The 19,795-nt window shown below is 33.9% G+C and overlaps 1 protein-coding gene across 12 annotated transcripts in view; it reads left to right on the forward strand.

The window, feature by feature from the left end:
- LOC145263754 (serine/threonine-protein kinase tousled-like 2) overlaps window positions 1-19,795 on the forward strand; it is a 618,843-nt gene that overhangs the window by 130,050 nt on the left and 468,998 nt on the right. For 11 of the 12 annotated variants that reach the window (XM_080120782.1, XM_080120784.1, XM_080120786.1 and 8 more), the window contains one exon: window positions 8,455-8,531. In XM_080120782.1, coding sequence (XP_079976908.1) covers window positions 8,463-8,531 — 69 coding nt within the window. In that variant the 5' untranslated portion in view covers window positions 8,455-8,462. Of the gene's footprint in view, window positions 1-8,454; window positions 8,532-19,795 lie in introns of those variants that run through there. The other variant, XM_080120776.1, reaches the window with a different exon arrangement.

The raw sequence follows: 19,795 nt of genomic DNA on the forward strand, positions 1-19,795 counted from the left end.
CAAGGTTCAAAAGAGAGTCGCCAATCTGATAGGCCCTGAACTGTCATCTAAGCTTCAGCCTCTGTCTCATCGACGAAACATTGCATCCCTCTGCCTGTTCTACAAGTATTTTAATGGTGAATACTCTGACGAACTGCAAGCATTTGTGCCCCCACGACGTAGACACCCTCGACAAACCTGACAGGCAGCTAAATCACACCCCCACACAAACGCGTTTGTTAGTTTGGAGAAGACGGGATCAGCACAGCAGGGCGTTTCTTTATTACAATATCAGGGAATATACATAGAGCGTGAACAGAAACTGCATCTGCTCAACCAGTAGCTTGTGAGTTTTGCAGCTTAATTTTCTGGGAGCAGGGCTGGCCTTGTGTCACACATGTGGCACAAACATTGATAGAGTAAAATGAGGTGGACTTATGGCCCTCATGCATCAAACACGACTAGAAAGTCCATTATATCAAGAATAAGATTTGGTCTACATGCTTTGGAAGTGCCCATCTTGAACATGAGAAGGGGCAATGATCAGATTCTTATAGGCAGTTTCTGTCTGTAATAGGGAATAAAGAGGCGGAGTTTAAGCTAACTGTTATGGTGGTTGGATAGTGGGGGAATTATTGATTATTCATTATTTACCATACTTCTAGAAATTGCAGGTTCCTTATTTGTGTTACTGTGTTCTCTGGTTGTCACAGTATACCTACTCTTACCTGTGGCTGTTACACTTTTACAGAGTTTTCTTGATGCTATAAATATTTGTCTTCGTAGCTAACTAATGGTAGTTGAAATGGCAAAATGCTTCCTGCCTATGCGCGATAGCAGCAGCTGCACAGGTCAAAGTGAGCTATTGAGGAAAATAGCACTGACTATAAAACTTCCATGTTGTGGCAAATGCTTTTATGTCTGCATTGATCCATTCAGTTACCTCCTTTATGCATTGTTCAGCAGAAAGAAAAAGTTTTACCCCAAGAGGCATCTCTGATGAGATCTCTGAATGTTTCCCAATTGGGGGTGGGGTATTTAGTTCTCTCTCCACTGCAAGAACTGTAACACCAGGGTTGGAAAGTGGGATTGTGAAGTCAGCACCTCCAAGGAGGGGCATTCTGACCTGCAAAAAAAATGCCTGGGCAACTCTGTCAGCATTCTTCGGTAAGGGCACCTCAGACGATTAACAATAAACTAACCCTTTCTCAAAGAGAAAAGGCAAAGCTTTGGAGAGTGGACCTCCTAGAACTGCACGGAACTAGTATTACATCACAATCAATAGAGACTAAGTTATTACAGGAGTGATCTAATCTCTTTTGAAAGCCGAGGATAAAAATCCCTATGACGTCATAAAGGATAAATAATCATTGTCAAAAGCTGTGGAGGTGTATATTTGTTTTGAAAGCAACATTCAGTCATAATGTTTTTGGCTGTTACTACGGTATAAACTAATCTCAAAGTTAAGAATTGATAGATTTAATAACGGATAAAAAATATGGTAATTATGCAGAATACAGGCCATGCTATTTTTTAGACAGAATTTTCAAGTTAAATTCAACTTTTATAGTATCTTTTATTTATTAAAATTGTTAGGTGGAAGTACAGAATAGTTAATAAAGCGCCACTCTCCCCATATAAACGAATGGGTTTCTAAATAATATTATTTCAAAATGCACACTCCATGATGTCATAAAGAATGAATGGTCGTTGTCAAAAAGTTTCCATTGATTCTTAATAACGCCATCTATTTTCAGTTGAAGACTTTCTTGTAAAAACATTGTTATCACAAATAACAAAGTTAATAAATCATTTTATTAGTTTATAATGTATATAACATATTCAACAGGTGGTCTAGTTAAGCATAAAAACAAGTGCAGTTTGTCCGTCAGAACGACAAAAACCATCTGACTAACTTAGGAATGATGGATAACTCATGCTGGGAGTTTATTTTTCAGCATGTTAACACATTGTTTTTCATTAGATCACTGAAGTTAAGCAATGTTGAGCTTGGACAGTACCAAATGGGTGACCATTTGGGAATACCGAGTGCGGTATATAGGAGGACGTTGACACCTCCATGCAAAAACTGCAAAAACATGTCATCTCCCCAAACTAGGATATACATGCTGCTGGTGATCGTTGGTGAATTTGATATTCCCTAGATATTTTCTCTTTTGGTGGAAGCCAGTCCAACCTGCCTAAGGTTAATGCCGCTGACTGATACCAAATTCACAAGTGGTCACCAGTTGCATGTATATCCCAGTCATGGGAAAATGACATGACTAGCATTTTGAAATGGTCACCCATCTGGTACTGGCCAAACACCACATTGTTTAACTTTGGTGATTTAACTAGAACTGATGTTTCAACGCGATTATACTATTTATGTCAAAAAGTTCATAAGATTTTCAATAAGCATTCCTTTTTTTTTTTTTAGACATTTTTGTTTACATTAATCATGCCTGTATTAATTAACATCACTTTTTTTTTCATCCAATGTGTCACTATCACTGAATTAATAAAAGGTTCAATAAACATTTTAAAGCCATTATGTTTTGTACAGGGTGGCTCACTTAAAAGTAGCCCAGAAAATGTGGTAGAGAGGAGGAACATTCTTTTATTGTTTAAATTACCTGTAGCACTGTAAAAGATGCTGGAAGTGCTCCCCGTTGATATCTATGCATTTCTGGGCACGTTTAACAACGTTTGCAGATACTGCCTGTAGATCTTCTCTGGTGATTCTCCTGATAGCGTTGATAATGTTCTCCTTTAGTTGGACTAAATTGTGAGGATTATTTGCATAAACTTTTTATTTTAAAGTTCCCCAAAGATAAAAATCACTTGATGACAAGTCCAGGGAACGTGGTGGCCATAACCCTTTTCTTATTGTTCTCTCTTCCGTAAACGTCATGAACTTGTGTCAGCGATCTGTGAGACGTGTGGCATGTAGCGCCATCTTCTTGGAAAAAGAATTGCATTTTGTTTTGTGGTGTCAGTTGGTCGATAAGAGAAAGATAAGACAGATCGAGCTACTTTTAGGTGGGTCGCTTAATCAAAAAAAAAATTATTAGAGAAAGATTAAATAGATTGGGCTACTTTTAAGTGGGTCACCTTGTATAATTAATATATTATATAAATTTGACTGTCTCTAAGTATTACTCATTAATGAAATCCTTCATAAATAAGTTCTCTTTCAATACATAGATTTCTTACATTAATTAATATATGGAATCGTCAATAATTCTTATATTTATCTACTTACTAGCAGGCCTCTCGGCATTGCTCGGGCGTTAGATATGCTTAAATATGATATTTTAATTAATTCATATTTCATATTTATTATAGTATTATATTGGACCCAATATTTAGTAATGATTTAAAAAGTTGAAAAAAAAAATGACTCCTGCGCCACCACCGAGAATCGAAATCAAAACCTTTAGCTTACGATTTGCTTTTTCCTTCGACGTTAATGCCTGAGCTATGAAGACATGTTTACTGCAAGGCTAAAAATTAAAACATGTATCAATAGCTATTATATGCATATTGGTAATGCCATCGTTTGACCGTCACCTGGCAAATTCCATTTTTTTAATTTTCACATTTTGCACCGATTTTTCCTCAGCTAAAACCCAAATGTAAAGTTTTAAATAGGTTCGAATATCCTATATATTAAGTTACAGACCAAAAACTGACAGGAGTTTGGTAGGCAAAATTTTTTAAACATGCATACATAAATATATATAGAAAGAGGTTTGTGTTTACTATAAGCTTTTTATGCAAATATTTCACAAGTATAAATCATGTAGAATATCTGCATAAAATATAATTACATGTAATAGTTAACTAAAGATGATCATCCCATAAAAAAGCGAAAAAATTAATAAGGAACTAAAATGAATGTTTAAAAGAATATGTAAATTAGCTAGATAGATCTTTTGGAGATGGATGCAATTCCACGACCCATATATAAGAAAGTTTATTTTCTTTTTAAATAAATAGAAAAAGGGTTTTTAATATGAATATCAATATACCAAAAAAACAAAACAAACTTATAGGAGTATAGATGATACATTCAATAAGCCTGAGTTCTTAAATCCATATCTATATCATATTTCTGTCTGTCTGTTCTACTTTTTCTTTGCAACTTCTGGGCAAATCTATCTGAAATTTTGTATGAAGCTTTGTTATGATAAGTGCAGCAAACTAAATATCAGGGTATCCATTTGATGGACAGTTATGGATTAATAAGAATTAATATTTCCTGAAAAAATGAATACAAATTTAACTATAATCAACAATTAATTTGGCATAAAGCATGTGTTCTAAGTTAACAGGATATCACTTTTTGTTTTTAAAAGGCTAAAAAATCTAAGCCATATATTAAAACTAGCAGGGATACCCAACGTTGTCTGGGGTTGAATGTTGATCAACGAATGCTTCACACCACCATATTTTTATTGTTATTGAAATTGGTGAAATCTCTCATTTTTCGATCAAATTGATTGATTGCCTGCTCTAGATGGGGACCCATTGCGGTGCACCGTGAGAAAACTTCATATCCTTGCAGTGACAAGCCACAATACATTGTAGTTTACATTGCACTGTAGAGAACCTACTGTTGATTTTATAAAATTGTTTTTATATATAACGGCTTGAATTAAAGTTTCAAATGCAAAAATTATGGTTCGTTTGTACTCTAAACAGAAACATTCATTGTGAATGTGCTCCTGTCATATCAAAGAAGCTATTGTTGATTTTTCTATGCCTGGCCTTTTTTGCTTGTGCTGTAGTAATGGCTTGAATTTAATTTTAAAATGAAAAATCGTGTATCATGGTTCAATTGTGCTTCAAAGATTTATTTTGAACGTGTCTCTGTTATATCAAAGAACTTACTGTTGATCTTATGTCGAGTAATAAAACTTTGCAAATGCACTTATGATGTTAGGCTGGATAAGGTGTTAACTTTGGTAAAAATCGCCTGTTCCTTCTTTCATTGGATTTCACACTGCCAAATATATAAGGTATCTTTGTGTAAAATTTCATAAACATTGACCCAGCCATTTTGGAGTCCATAGGAAATGAACCCATAAACATGCAGACACAAAGTTCTTTTTGTATAATAGGAAAAACCCCTATAGATAGATAGATGCTAAGGCAATTTCATGTTCATCCATTTACTTTTTTTTTTCTTTTTAAAGATAGAATCCTCCAACCGCCCTAGATACCTCCTCCATTTTTTTAATTGAAATTTCTTTTCATTTATAATAATTAAAACAATATTTAGCTGATAATCATTTTTGCAATATGAAGAAAGCATATTTTTAATTTAAAAAATTATAAATTGTTACAATCTATATATCTATAAAAGTGAAATTGTCTGTGTGTGTACGTTTCCCTACCAAATTACTCTGTCAATTTTTGGTCTACAGACTAGAGATTTGGCATAAGGGGTATTGAGATTTGGGAAAATCTTTTTAATCGGTTTTGTCAAGGGGGCAAAGTTCAACGATTTGACCTTTGAAAACTCTATCAAACTCCTCTGCCAATTTGGGGTCTAAACACTTGAAATTTTAGATATAGGTTCTTTGGACAGGTATCTAACTTAATAACTTGAATTAAGCCCAACACAATAAATGTTAAGGGGTCATAATAGGGGTCAAAGTTTTAAAAAATTGACCGCTTTTATTTATTTATTTGCTCAACATACATCGTCAAGCTTTTTAACTTGATTTAAGCCCAAAACAATAAATGTTAAGGGTCAATATTGGGGTCAAAGTTTAAAAAATTTTTACCTTTGAGCCAATTTTTGGTCTAAACATTTGAAATTTTACATAAAGTGTATTCAGACATAGGGCAAGCTTTTTAATCGGTTTTGGGCCAAAAATTTGGCTGCCAAGGGGTCAAAGTTCAAAAGATTTGACCTTTGTGGTCTCTAGCAAACTATTCAGCAAATTTTGGGTCTAAACATTTAAAATTTTACATAAAAGACATGTAGCAAGTTTTTTTAATCAGTTTTTGAGTGAAATTTTGGCTGCCAAGAAGTCAAAGTTGAAAGAGTTGACCATTGCATACTCTGCCAAACTCCTCCGTCAATTTTGGGTCTAAACACTTGAAATTTTAGATGTAGGTTACCTGGACATGAGTCAAACTTATATATATACATGTGCACATAAAGTTATGAACTGTACATAGGACCCGAGCAAAGCCGGGCTGAACTGCTAGTATTCAATAAAGAAAGGAGAGGCATATTCGTTTTTATTTATTTAAAGAATATTTAGTTGACAATGGCAATTATTTTTTGAGACAATTTTTACTTGATAAACATTGTTTCCACATTTAGTCTGGTGCATCTACCCTAATCATTCCCTTTTAGGCAGGTTCCAAAAATAAGGCTCTGATCTAATAAGTCCCACACCATTGACCAAGTTCCAACCCTTGTCTCATTGACGCAATATTGCACCCCTATGTCTATTTTACATTTACTTTAATGGAATATGCTTTGATGAACTCATAACACTTGTTCTCCCTCAATGTATATACTCACAACTAACCCGAAAATCAGCAAAATCCCACTTCTTCACTGTTGAGGTACTAGATGCCAGAAAAATTTCTACTCTGAATTTCGTCCTACGAAATGCTAAACTTTGAAATTCCTTCCCCATGTCTTGCTTCCTTGCATGCAGAAGTTTAAATGTAATGCGAAGAGACATCTCACGACTCAACTCCCCACATAGTGCTCTGTAGACATGATCCCAATTAGTAACCCCTTGTATTCAAATTGCAATGCACCTTGTTTGGGGATTTAAAAAAAACAAAAAGCGGGAGGTTCTAAGAGATATAAACAGTTTGTATAAAACAAAATGCAATTTTTCATTGAATGGCACATCTTTATTCAGTTGAATTATTTCAATTTTTCCTTTTAAATGATGAAATTACACTTATCTTTTATGTGGCCTGCAGATGTGCTTTATAAAGCTCTACATGTTTGACATATCTGTGTTAAGGTATTTTCTTGTTTGTACTTTTGAAGATTTATTGTGATAATTTGAATGGCTGAAATAATTTTTAGAATGTTCTTTTTTTTATTATACAAATGCTGAGTTAATAATCAGCATTTGTTTCCCTATTTTCCTATATACTTTAATCACTGAAAACGCATGCTGAAATATTCTTTGTTCTAATATTTATAATAATTACATATGAAAAAAAAATTAATTTTAATTCTTCTAACGAGCTACAATTTTTAATTAATTAATTATACAACAAGTCACCCATCTTTCAGTTAGACATATATGTATTTCTCTTGCCCTCTCTCACGAGATATTGAATCAATCACTCGAAAACCTTTTCATTTCTCTGTGAGTGAGTGAGTATTTAGAGAAAGACTGACTCTCTCTTTACAGCTAATATTTATACGGCATAATCACGTTGATATATATATATATATATATAATCATAATTTATACGGCATAATCATGTTGACACACCGGTTCTCACCAGATCACCGAAGTTAAGCAATGTTGAGCCTGGCAAGTACTAGATGGGTAGCCATTTGGGAAGGCGAGGTGCTGCATGTACCGTGAGGTAAAATACCAGGTAGAGAAACTGGCGCGGTCTATCCTTCTCGAGGGTAATAGATGGCACTCTCTTTAGCTGTGGTAGTGATGGCGTCACAATAAAAAAATACCCTTGATAGCCCTGGTGAAGCATCAAGTATTCAGCTACTGACAAGATTTGAATTACACTACAAACTCATTTAGTGAGTTCAATCTCGGCTATGGCCGTGCAGGACGCAGGACACATATGTAAATTAGATAATAAAATAAAGATCTCTTTACTTCTGTATTATCCATAATGGTAATAATACTTGTACTTGTGACGGCCTTCACCTAGAGTGGGTTGAGTCAACTCCAGGTAAATTCACTGCATCATAAGCCAAGGCAGTCCATCTAGGTCTGTTCGCTGCTGACTCTTTAGCATACTTCAGCCATGCGTGATTCCATTATCGCACATCGAAGACGCATGGGCCAATCATAGCTTCCATTCAGCTTAGCTCATTGTGCGCCGTATCCTCAGTTGATCAACACTTTTCTTGCACTATCTTGGCACTGGTGTTAGTGCTAGAACCTGGTAAGAAGTGCTTCCTCAAATCTAGGAAGCTTATAGTGTGCGTGGATTGTGGTGTTTAGAATATGTTCGGAGATAACAATCCTGAAAATACACCAAAAACCACCAATCAAAGGCTTCCAGCCTTTGAATGATAATAATAAAAATTAAGAGACTTATTTTCAGTCAAAGGGGAATAAATAATAATGGTAATTATTGTGACCCATTAGACCAAAGTTTTTTCTAATTTTCTATTAAATTAATGCAACAAAAGATATTTAAAGCTTTACAAAAGCAATATTTTCTTTGTATTATTGTTTTGGTGTTTCATATTAATTTTAATCTGTTTTATTTTATTTTTTGTAGCCTTCTCTATGGATAATTTACAAAGTCTGGATCCTAGGAAGCAAGAATTATTAGAGGCTCGCTTCTTGGGAAGCAGGGTAAGTTAACGATCATTGATTTTTACATTTAACCAGAAGAATACCCGTCCCATGATGGGTAAAATTCTCTGAACAGCACAGATTGATGCCTTTTGAAGATGAAAATCAAGATATAATGATACTAAAACTTAAGTCCTTATTCTAATTTATACCAGAATTCATTACATCATTTTGATTCTAGAAAACGTCTATAATCTAAAACTTAAATTTAAAAAATCTTAATTGAAATTTGGAGATTTGTGCTTTGCATCTAATGATGTTGGATTGAATTTAATGCAAATCTGATATATTTTAATTCTTAAATGGGAGGTTGTGTCTATATTATGCCCTTAAAAATCATTTAAAATACTCCAAAGGAACTGAAATTTGGAGAATATTAATGGATACGTTATTGTTAAAATTTCATAATAAGCAGAAATATCTGAATTTTCATGAAGGATTTTCATCCCTTTTTATCTTGTTTGCATAAAACTAAATTTAACTCAATGTAGCCCTTATTTAGACCCCCCTTAGATCTAACAGCATGTGTTTCAAAATTCATAACGATGGGTTAATGATTTTAGGAGTGAGTCCTATCTATATAAATATATAAACATCCCTAACTTTATTAAGACAGAGATAAGCATATGTTTGAAAACGGTAGTTAAAATTTTAGATAGTGGTCAAATAAAATATTTGACCTCTACAAAAACAGATACAATTTGTTAATTTGTTTGTAAGATTGTAATTTAAGTTGACAGGTGATCTTGTGTTTTGAGTTCAATCCTGATCAGAGATAAGGAAGCGATTTAACAAGTTGCCTGAAAGAATGGAATGTGATCTGAAGAATGGATTGCAACAGTGTATTTACCAATTGGACCTACATGCAGAAATTTAAATGTAATATTGCTGCATAACTCTCCACTTATGATACTCTCTATAAATCTTTCACTTTATTACAATAACTCCTTATGGCTCAGTGGCAATGTGCCTTGTTTGGGGTGGATAAAAGTTTAAAAAAAAAAAAAAAGTTCCAACAAACGATTTGATCTACAATTCCATGATGGTTACCATGGTTGACATAACTCAATTGACTAGGCAAAAAAAGCAGAATGGCTGAAATATGCTAATGACAACTAAAGTCAGGAAACCACTCATACCCCCCCCCTATCCATGAGTGACTTTTGGTCTTAATAAGTAGTGCACTAGTAGTGTGTATGAAAAAAGGAAAAGCAGTTCAACAATTTTAGATAACACTGATCAACAACAAATTTATTGTCTGCGGTTTTTCTGTTGATTTAGGATGAATCTGAGGCGCTAAATCTAAAAATCACATTGATTTTGTTCAATTAGGTCAAGTTTTTGAGCTATGGCCACAGGTCGTCTTTTTACATTTTTGTTTACATGTGTGGAGCATTTTAGAAGTTGGTGGGGGTAAAATGGCATGTTTTAATTGGAAATTATTATTTTAATGACAAAAAGTATTCAGGTCCAATAGTTCTGAGTGATTAGGTTGAAAAGGGATCAATTTAAAGCCATAAAACCTCAAAATCTTCCAAAAATTAGTGTTAAGCATTCACGGAGAAGGACTAACCTGTCTCAGCCATGTCTCTCCAAGGCAAGTGGTAAAAGTTCAGGTTTTCTTTTACTTTCTTTTCCACCTTTCACTTTCTTTTCTGTCATGTGACGTCATAACCATGGTAGGCACATCAGTAGGTTTTTTTTTTTTTTTTTCACTTGTTTTTCCTCTGGTGCTTTACGGGGTCGAGCCTGCTTACTACTATTTTTTTATTTTTTTATGCTCAACCAACACCCTTAAACATACCTCCACTTTCTTATCCACCTTCACGTCACGGGTTTGAGCCTGCCTGCCTACTACAATTTTTTTTTTTTTTTTTTTTTGCTCAACACACATCCCCAAACACCATATATATAAAAGACAAAACAGCCATGCGCGTTTTTGTATGTCCACAAAAGGCTTTTTTTGATGAGGTTACATTTATTTAAAAATTTTATACTTCCTAAATTATGATATCTTAGATTCAAAAACGGACGTTGTCTCTCCATCTATTTATATCGATTTTAAAAAAATTCCTTCTACTCCATCCCTTCGCGTGTTTGTCTTTTTCGTATGAATAAAGCGAAACTAATCAAAGCGAATGAGTTTGCCAGCCGTCTCGGCCAGGACGTACAGAAAGGCAACTAGCTTTGATCAACGTGGGAGAAACCCTTCATATCAGACAATTGCTATTCATTTGGACACTGCCAGAGCTCTTGTGGGGAAACAAATAAATAAAACGGTGGGAAGCTTAACTGGCCTGCAGCCAGACATTAATTTCTGTGCATGTGTGAACTCATTCACTTAACTAACTTTTTGATTAACATCGCTAAATTTGAACGCTTTTTACTTCCTGTCGCATCGTAGTGTAGCAGTAAGATGTCAGTTTTTCTTTCACTTTCTTTTCGCCATTGCGTCACGGGTTCGAGCCTGCCTACCTACTACCACTTTTATTTTCTTTTTTTACACACCTACAAACAACCAGGCAATGCCGGGCACTCCCGCTAGTCTTATATTAATGTGCATTATACATTAAAAAACACAAATGGAGATATTAGATTTTGAAACATTAATTATTTTGAAAATTCATACTTGAGTTATTCCATGTAAGCTCAAGATGATTCAGTACATGACACAGATTTTTTTTTTTTTTTTCACAAATTTGGTTCATTCTCGTTGCATTGTAATGGCATCTATTTTACATATCTACGTCAAAAATCTTTATATGACCTTTGCCAGAAATGCGAATTAAAAAGCAAAATAAATAACAGTTTAAAAATAAATATCATAGTTTTTTTTGTATTCACAAAGCTTTATCTATTTATATACCATTCTTTTAAAGTTCTTAGATGGATCTAAAATGTGATCTATGTATTTTTTGAGGTCAAATAAATCATTGACCTTAATATTTGACCTTTGATTTCTGAAGTTGTTTCTAACTTTTTTATTTATTTAACAAATAATGTCTGCCTTATTGTAGGATATATACAAAATTTTGTGGTGGACATATAACTTTGGTCCCAAGATACAAGAGTTTTATTGAGTTCACTTATAAATTATACGTTCTTTGTTCACTATTCTGTTGCGACATGGGTTCATGTGAAACAGCAGTCTGAATAATAAAAATTATTAATCCTCATCTAAAAAGTTCCGAAACCAGTATTATTGTTAGAACATTTACAAAACAAATGTACTTCATGACAAAAACATACTCCCCAACCTCTAAAAAAATATATGAAATAAAAGAAACCTTAAAACAAATTGCTTCTTTTTTTTTTTTTTTTTTTTTTTTTTAACAAATATTCCTCTAATCACATTTTGATAATATAGAAGGTTTTGATGAGAAAATTTTTTTTTTTTCTTAAAAAAAAAAATGTTTGCATTTAATCTTTTGGAAAATCAAATTTTTGGTAAAAATCATTATAAAAAAAACCCAACTTTTTTGTGTGTAAATGTATTTATAAAACATAAAAAAAGCATTTAAATAAATTACTTTCATGAAAATAAATTCTTTAATTGGTGGGCATAAATTCCTTTGATTAAAGGGCATATTGTCCATTTAGTATATTTTGGAATTTTGGCTCCGCAACCCTAAATTTAACCAGTCACTTTAAAATAATGTAATCTTTAATCAAAGGAATTTATTTATAACTACCAATCAAAGAATTTATTTTGATGAAAATTATTTATATTTTTTTTATATTTAACAAGTACATTTACACAGTAAAAATTGTTTTACAAATATTTTAATCAAAAATTTAATTTGCAAAACATTTAAACACAAACTACGAGGAGCGTGCAATAAGTAATGCCCTTGACCCACTTCCCATAGCAGTAGAGCAACGAAACTTTGCACAGTTATTAGTCTTTTTCTACATAGGAACCACATAGTTATGCATTTCTCCCATCGTTTGATGCAGCTCTGGAGACCGTTTTTGTAGAACACCCCTGGTTGGTCCTCCAACCACGACGTGACTTCAGAAATCAAGGCTGGGAAACGCTTTCCTTTCGAAAACAACTTCACGGCTGGGAAGAGGTGAAAGTCAGAGAGTGCAAGGTGAGTAGGGAGGATGGGATAGGATTTCATAATCACACGCCAGTGCTTCTGATATGGCGACATGCGAGTTGTGGACCGGAGCGTTTTCCTGCAGGAGGAGAGTAACTTTGCTGATCTTACCCCGCCTCTTGATTTTGATAGTTTCCCTTAATTTCCTCAAAAGTGAAGCATAATAGGCTCCTGTAATTGTGATACCCTTTGCCAGGAAATCTGTCATCACTACTTCGTCCTGGTCCCAGAAGACTGTGAGCATAACTTTGCCAGTGGAGGACTGCACCCTTGCCTTCTTTGGAGGTGATGAGTCCAAGTGCTTCCACTGCATTGACTGGGCTTTGGTCTCTGGATCATAGTGATGGACCCAGGTTTCATCCTGTGTAATCAGTCTTTTGAAAAACTTTGACTCATCTTCTTGGCACATCTCCAAATTCATCCTCGAGCACTCCGCGCGTTCTCGTTTCTAGAATGGTGTGAGCAACCTGGGAATCCATCTGGCAGACACCTTATGCATATGCAAATGGTCATGAATGATAGTTTCCACACACCCAGTACTAATCTTGACATTTTGGGCTATTTGGCGAATAGTAATACGCCGATCTTCCAAAATGGCAGCCTCAACTTGACAGACAGATGCCTCATCAATGGCAGAAGCGGGGGGGGGGGGTCTGGGAGCTGTTTCCACAGACTTCCGGCCATGTTTGAATTCATGATGCCAGCATTTTACAAGGTCATATGATGGGGCATTATCACCATTAATTTCTTTCATTTCATCAAAAGTCTCCTGTGGTGTGCGTCCTTTCAAATACAAAAACCGGATCACTGCTCGACATTCAACAGGCTCCATTTCACACCTGACTCAGTTCAAACACCTGTAAAACAGAAATCACAATTAGTTCAGAGCTGTAATTTGCCATATAACCCGTAGAGATATAAATCATTGCACATGCAAAATTTCAGCTAGATCAGACAACTGGAAGTGGGTCAGGGGCATTACTTATTGCACACCCTCGTATTTTCCTTGAGAAAAATAAAACATTATTCAATTCTTTCCCATATGAACGATTCTTTTGAGAAATACTTTTAATCATTGGTTGAGGAACACAAATGAACCATCATTAATTTTCGCCTATAAATTAAGATTTTGACCAGATATCACTTTTAAATGGAGCATTTTAAAAGCTTCAAAGTCACTTTGTAATTTCTTTTGGACATAGTAAACATTGTTTCAAACATTTTTTATATTTTATTATTAGATATTAAAAGAAATGACCATGCTTCTTATTTTATTTTGGCCTTATAAAATCGAAAAATAATTTTAAATTGGCATATAGGACCTAATAGCTCGAAATTGAGTATTATTGTTGATTTGATCTTTTAAATAAGTGATAACCATTGTTTCTCTTAGGGAAACCAACCTAGAAAGTAATTTTTAAAAATTTCTACAAAAACAAGGGATTGATGTGCACCAACCTAAAGGCTATAAAATTCATTCTCTTTGGTTGCACCTGCAGGCATAGTTCGAATGAACAATTATTGATTATGAACTGCAATATTTCTACGCTGTTTTAATGACGCAGAACAATACTGTATGGAGTTAAAAGGAGAACATGGGAAACTGATTGCATTCCAAGTTAAATACGATGATTTCAAGACAGTTGGTGGATTCATAGCAGTTAATAACATTCTCATTCCATTTGTTGTAATTACTGATTAGAAATATTGTCAATTTAAGATATTAAAAGCTCAGTTGAAATAAAGAGTTGAAGGGTTGGCTGAAAAAAATAAAAAAATCTAAAATTGACTCCTGCAAAAAATTTTGATCCTTCATCTTAGTGATGGAAAGTCAGCTGAAAAAAGTTGGCTTCTCCCTCTCTCCACTCCTTCCCCTCCCAAATGGTTAACTTATAATCGCTGTCTCAAAAATGTAAAGTTGACTCCTGCAAAAATTGGAGCTATTTACTCCTGAAAAATTGCCAAATTTCTACTTCCTATCACAGAGGTAAGGACTAATATATATATATATATATATATATATATATATATATATATATATATATATATATAATCTGGCACAATCATGTTGATACATCAGTTCTTGTCAGATCACCGAAGTTAAGCAACGTTAAGCCTGGTCAGCACCAGATGGATTACCATTTGGGGCTACCAAGGTGCTGTATGATGGTGGAAGGCCGGATCAGTCCTGCTTTCCAATGTGTGTAGTGATGGTATCCGTACACATTAATAGTCATATGAAAAGATTATGGAGTTTAACAAACTCCAACATTTTGACTGGGGTACAAAATGAAATAAGTGAGTATTAAAAAAAAAAAATCCAACTCTTTCAAAAATTGGTTACTTGTGACTCAGACTCTACATTTCTGCTCAAGTATTATCTTGTTTTCTTTTCAAAGCTTCATTTAAAATCAAACCACTTTACGAATTGGGGGCCCTAAAATTGAAAATTATATTTATTTGAATGAAAAATGACAATTGAAAATATCATATACTAAAAATATTATTATTATTACTACTGCTACTACGATTATTATTAGTAGTATTTTACTCTGATTATTGCCTGAAGCATTGTCAGCCCTTATTTGTTTTTATGGATTTATCCATAAAAATTACGTTGATGATCAGAGAATAGAATAAGCATTCCTTGGGTTTTTCAATCTCAAATCATCCAGACCATGACACCATTACCTCTCAGATTTTTTTCCAAACTTAGTCTATATATTGGTATCATAAAAACTAGGGAATCCTGAAAATTTGAGCCTATAACTCTCAGCGGTTCCGGAAATATTGCAATTTTAGTATTTTATGTATATCACGCCGAGTCGCAAATTCGCAGCATTACGAAATGACGTTTTAGGGTATAAATCAATTTCTAAACTGGGTAGAACCTTGAAAATTTGCAGTGACAAGGTTTTCCACACGAGGAATAAAAAAAATCATGTCTAAAACTAGCATCACAAGCGTACACTGTATTTTCGTGGACATCGGCAATACTACATACCTAATGTGCTTCAACAAGTCATATCTTTTTTATTTGTAGATCAATTTTTAAAAGAATTACATTGATGGTCAGAGAATAAAATAAGCATTCCAATGATGTTAATTTGTCTTTTATGCGTTCAATATTTTTATGCTCCAAGTTAAAAATGAAAACAGCAAAAAGGGAAACTGTTTTTTCAATGTTTCCATTTCTTACGTTACGTTTGAATACATATGCGCTGGGTCAAATTTAATTGGATATAGCTGAAATTTTACTGGCCATATAAGCATAGAAGTCCATCTCTACTGGACTTTGATTTATATTTTTATGACGATAGGAAGCAAAGTTATGACCGAGCAAAGTTGACGAAGAATATTTCAAAATTGATAAGATAAATCAGTATATATCATCCATTTTCATATAGATAATAGTTTCAGAATTATTTTCATGTATAATATGTAAATATTTGATGATTATTAATTGTGCAGAAATTTCTTTAAAATGTTATCTTTTATAGAAATTCAAATCCGTTACGAGAAAACAGCTGACTAAAGAATAATAAAAAAAACAGTTTTTTTCTTCTTTCAAAACGAAAGCAGAAAAATCAGTTTCATTTTTTATTTTGAGTTTGTCAATTTCAAAAAATTATTTTCAAGTTTTTCAAATTTTACTTCCAAACAATACTATTTTGTTGTTTTTAATGCTTTTAGTACACATGTACTAAAAGCATTAAAAAACAACAAAAAGTACATAAGTTTCTGTTATTGTAAAAAATTAAAAAAAAAAACATATATAACAAATAAATGGTACTTGTGCACTTATGCTACAATGCTGAAATAATGTTATTATTTAGAAACCCATTCTTAACATGGAGAAAGGAGGGTGTTTTGTTAGCTATTCCATACTTTCACCTAACAATTAAATAAAATATATCATGAAACTTGAATTTATTTTTAACTCATTGTCAAGACCAATTTTTTAATCTGTAAGACAACCCATTTTTTTTAACTGAGGATATCTAAACAATAATAATAATAATAATTAGGCAGTTCGATAAAGAATTTCATTGTGATGCATTTTGAAAATTTTTACCTTGTTTCCACCTTGACATTTTTCTTTAAAATGATTACCTTTATAGCTTTTCGGGTATGCTTAAAATGAATATCACATATAAATTTTCTGCAAATAAGTATCTTTCCAGATATTAAGCAGTGTCATTTCTTATGTTATTGCTGGTGGCCATCTTGTTACATACATTTGTGCATAGTTTCTTGGGGTTACGTTTCTGCGTATCAAGATAGCCACCAGCGATAACATAAGAAATGACATTGCTTATTATCCGGAAAACTACTTATTTGCAGAAAATTTAAATGCGATATTCGTTTTCAGCATACCCTAAAATCTAAAGAAGTAATCATTTTAAATGTTTTAGGTGGACACAAGGTAAAAAATTACTGTTTTATTTCCTTGTTTACATAGTTGAATTTTCAGTAGAACAACAGAATAGAAATTATGAAAATTACCATCAACTGGTTAATATATAGTTGTTGTTTATTAGGATTCTTAGTATCCTGGTACTGTGAAAGCTATATCAAGGATTTATGTAGAGTACGATTTATGGTTGCATCTCAGAAAATGAGGGTATATTTTGGGCCAGATAGAGAGGATTTACAAAATTGAAAATTGGACTGGTCCCAAAATACATAAGTTCTGGTCGACTATGAGAATTTCTATCTTTTACAAAAATCCAAAATCTATATGAAAAATTTTCTTCAATTTATTTCTGAGATTAATTCATATCTACTCAATTTTTTTTTCTTTGAAGGGAATAGTAAATACCGGCCATGAATGCTCTTTAGGCATTCAATGGCTACACCCCAGACTAAGCTCTCCTCTGGTGAGGAGGCAGGAAAATGCCTATTCTTAATAAAGCTATATTTAAATACTACTATAATACTTAGTTTTGTTCATGAATAGACACCCACTGTATGATACCCTGCACCAGTTTTAAAAAAAATTGAAATTTGTACATTTTAAATTTATAATTAATGGCTTATGATAAAGAGATACATCATATTTGACTGCATAATCAGAAAAAGCACACAATTTTACATAAGAGTGCCAAGTTTCATGAGAATAGCTTGGAAAATAAATAAATGGTGGCGAAATTACCGAAAAATGTCCATGGAAAAGCCAAAATTTTGACACTTAAAATTCTCATAACTTTTGAACTACTGATGGTATTTGCATAATTCAAACGGTTTTAAGCATCTTTTACATAGCTCTTTTCATGCAAGTTGATAAAATAATTATCTAAAAAGAAAAAATCAACTTGTAATGCTACTAAAACTTCTGAAAATGAACTGTTTCTGAATTATTGAACTTTTAAGCTGAAATTTGGGTATTGGTCTAGCGTAGCCAAAAGAAAAACATGTGGCACTATTGGTAATTGAATTATTTTTTGTTCCTAGACATTCTTGATAGTCTGAACTTGAATTTGTCCAAAAATGGGGTTTTGTTCTTTCGGGTTATTATAGCAACACCAGATCCAAAGAAAGGAAAATCGTTGCCTCAGGGAACTCTTGACCTGGTACTGAGTTTCTATGAAGACAGTTGCAAGATGCCAGGTAAGAAGGACTATGTAAGTATCGGACAGAATGTGCACAAACAAAACAACCAGTTCTTTGCAACCTGTCAGAAATGTTTGCCGCATTCAAAGAAAAATACCCAAACATGAAAATTGGCTTCTCCAAGTTCTGCTCCCTCAGGCCAAGGTGGTGTGTCCTCACTGGATCATCGGGGACTCATTCCAAATCCAAAGAAAGGAAAATCCTTGCCTCAGGGAACTCTTGACCTCGTACTGAGTTTCTATGAGGACAGTTGCAAGATGCCAGGTAAGAAGGACTATGTAAGTGTCGGACAGAATGTGCACAAACAAAACAACCAGTTCTTTGCAACCTGTCAGAAATGTTTGCCACATTCAAAGAAAAATACCCAAACATGAAAATTAGCTTCTCCAAGTTCTGCTCTCTGAGGCCACGGTGGTGCGTCCTCGCTGGTTCATCGGGGACTCATTCAGTTTGTGTGTGCAGCACCCATCAAAATGCAGTATTGCTTGTTGATGCAATTGACTAGAAATGCACGTACAAAGACTTCATTGAAAAACTGGTTTGTGACACAGATAACAGGGTCTGTATGATGCATCGTTGCGAATCATGTCTTGGGAGTGTAGTCTGGAATAGTTATTGGATTATGAATTGTCACACCTGGATATGGAATTTGAATACCAATACTGCTAGTGACAGGCAACTAATCGAGCTGCCCTGTTGGCACTTACAACAATATACGGGGAGTACAAGGAGTTTCTTGTGGAGAAGACAAATGAAATGACTCTACACTCATATCTCGCCAGACACGTTATGTGAAGGCAAAAAAGAAAATTTGTGAAAAATGAGGTCATGGTGTAGAGTGATTTCACTGAAAATTATTCAGGATGAAATACAAAGTTTTCACTGGAGCAAGGAGTACTGCACACTTCACCCTCTTATAATATACTACAAAGACGAAGAGGGAGTATCAGTCGCTATGTTTTATCTCTGATGAGACTACACACGACACTTGCTTTGTTCACAAAATACAGAGCATGGTGACAGATTTTGTTAAACAACATCTCACAGGTATCAACAAAATCTGTTTCAGACGGTTGTGGTGGCCAATATAAGAATTTTAAAAACTTTCTTAATCTGTGCTTCCACAAAGATGATTACGCTATCGATGATGAGTGGATATTTTTTGCAACCAGCCATGGGAAATCCCCTTGTGATGGGATTGGTGGTAGAGTTAAACAGCATGCAGCAAAGCGAAGCTTGCAGAGACCCTTAAACAACCAGATTCTAACTTAGAAAGCAGTATTGGAGGTGTGCCAAGCAGAAACAAAGTCCTTTGTGTTCTTTGGAATCGACAAGGTAGACATGAGAGATAGAATAGAGAAGAGGTTTGAGGATGGGAGAACAGAAGTAGTCATCACTTTGTTCCATAATCAGGATGCAAGATCGGACACAAACTCTGTAGTGAGGACAATTCATTTGTTGACATCCACGACTTTAAAATCTCCACTCATGTTGACATTGGGGGTGTTGCTTCTTCAACGTACATAACATGTGTGTACAACTCATTCT

The sequence above is a fragment of the Euprymna scolopes genome, chromosome 39 (genome assembly GCF_053919585.1).
Source record: "Euprymna scolopes isolate OS-2025 chromosome 39, ASM5391958v1, whole genome shotgun sequence".
In the NCBI taxonomy this organism is placed as follows: Eukaryota; Metazoa; Mollusca; class Cephalopoda; order Sepiida; family Sepiolidae; genus Euprymna; species Euprymna scolopes.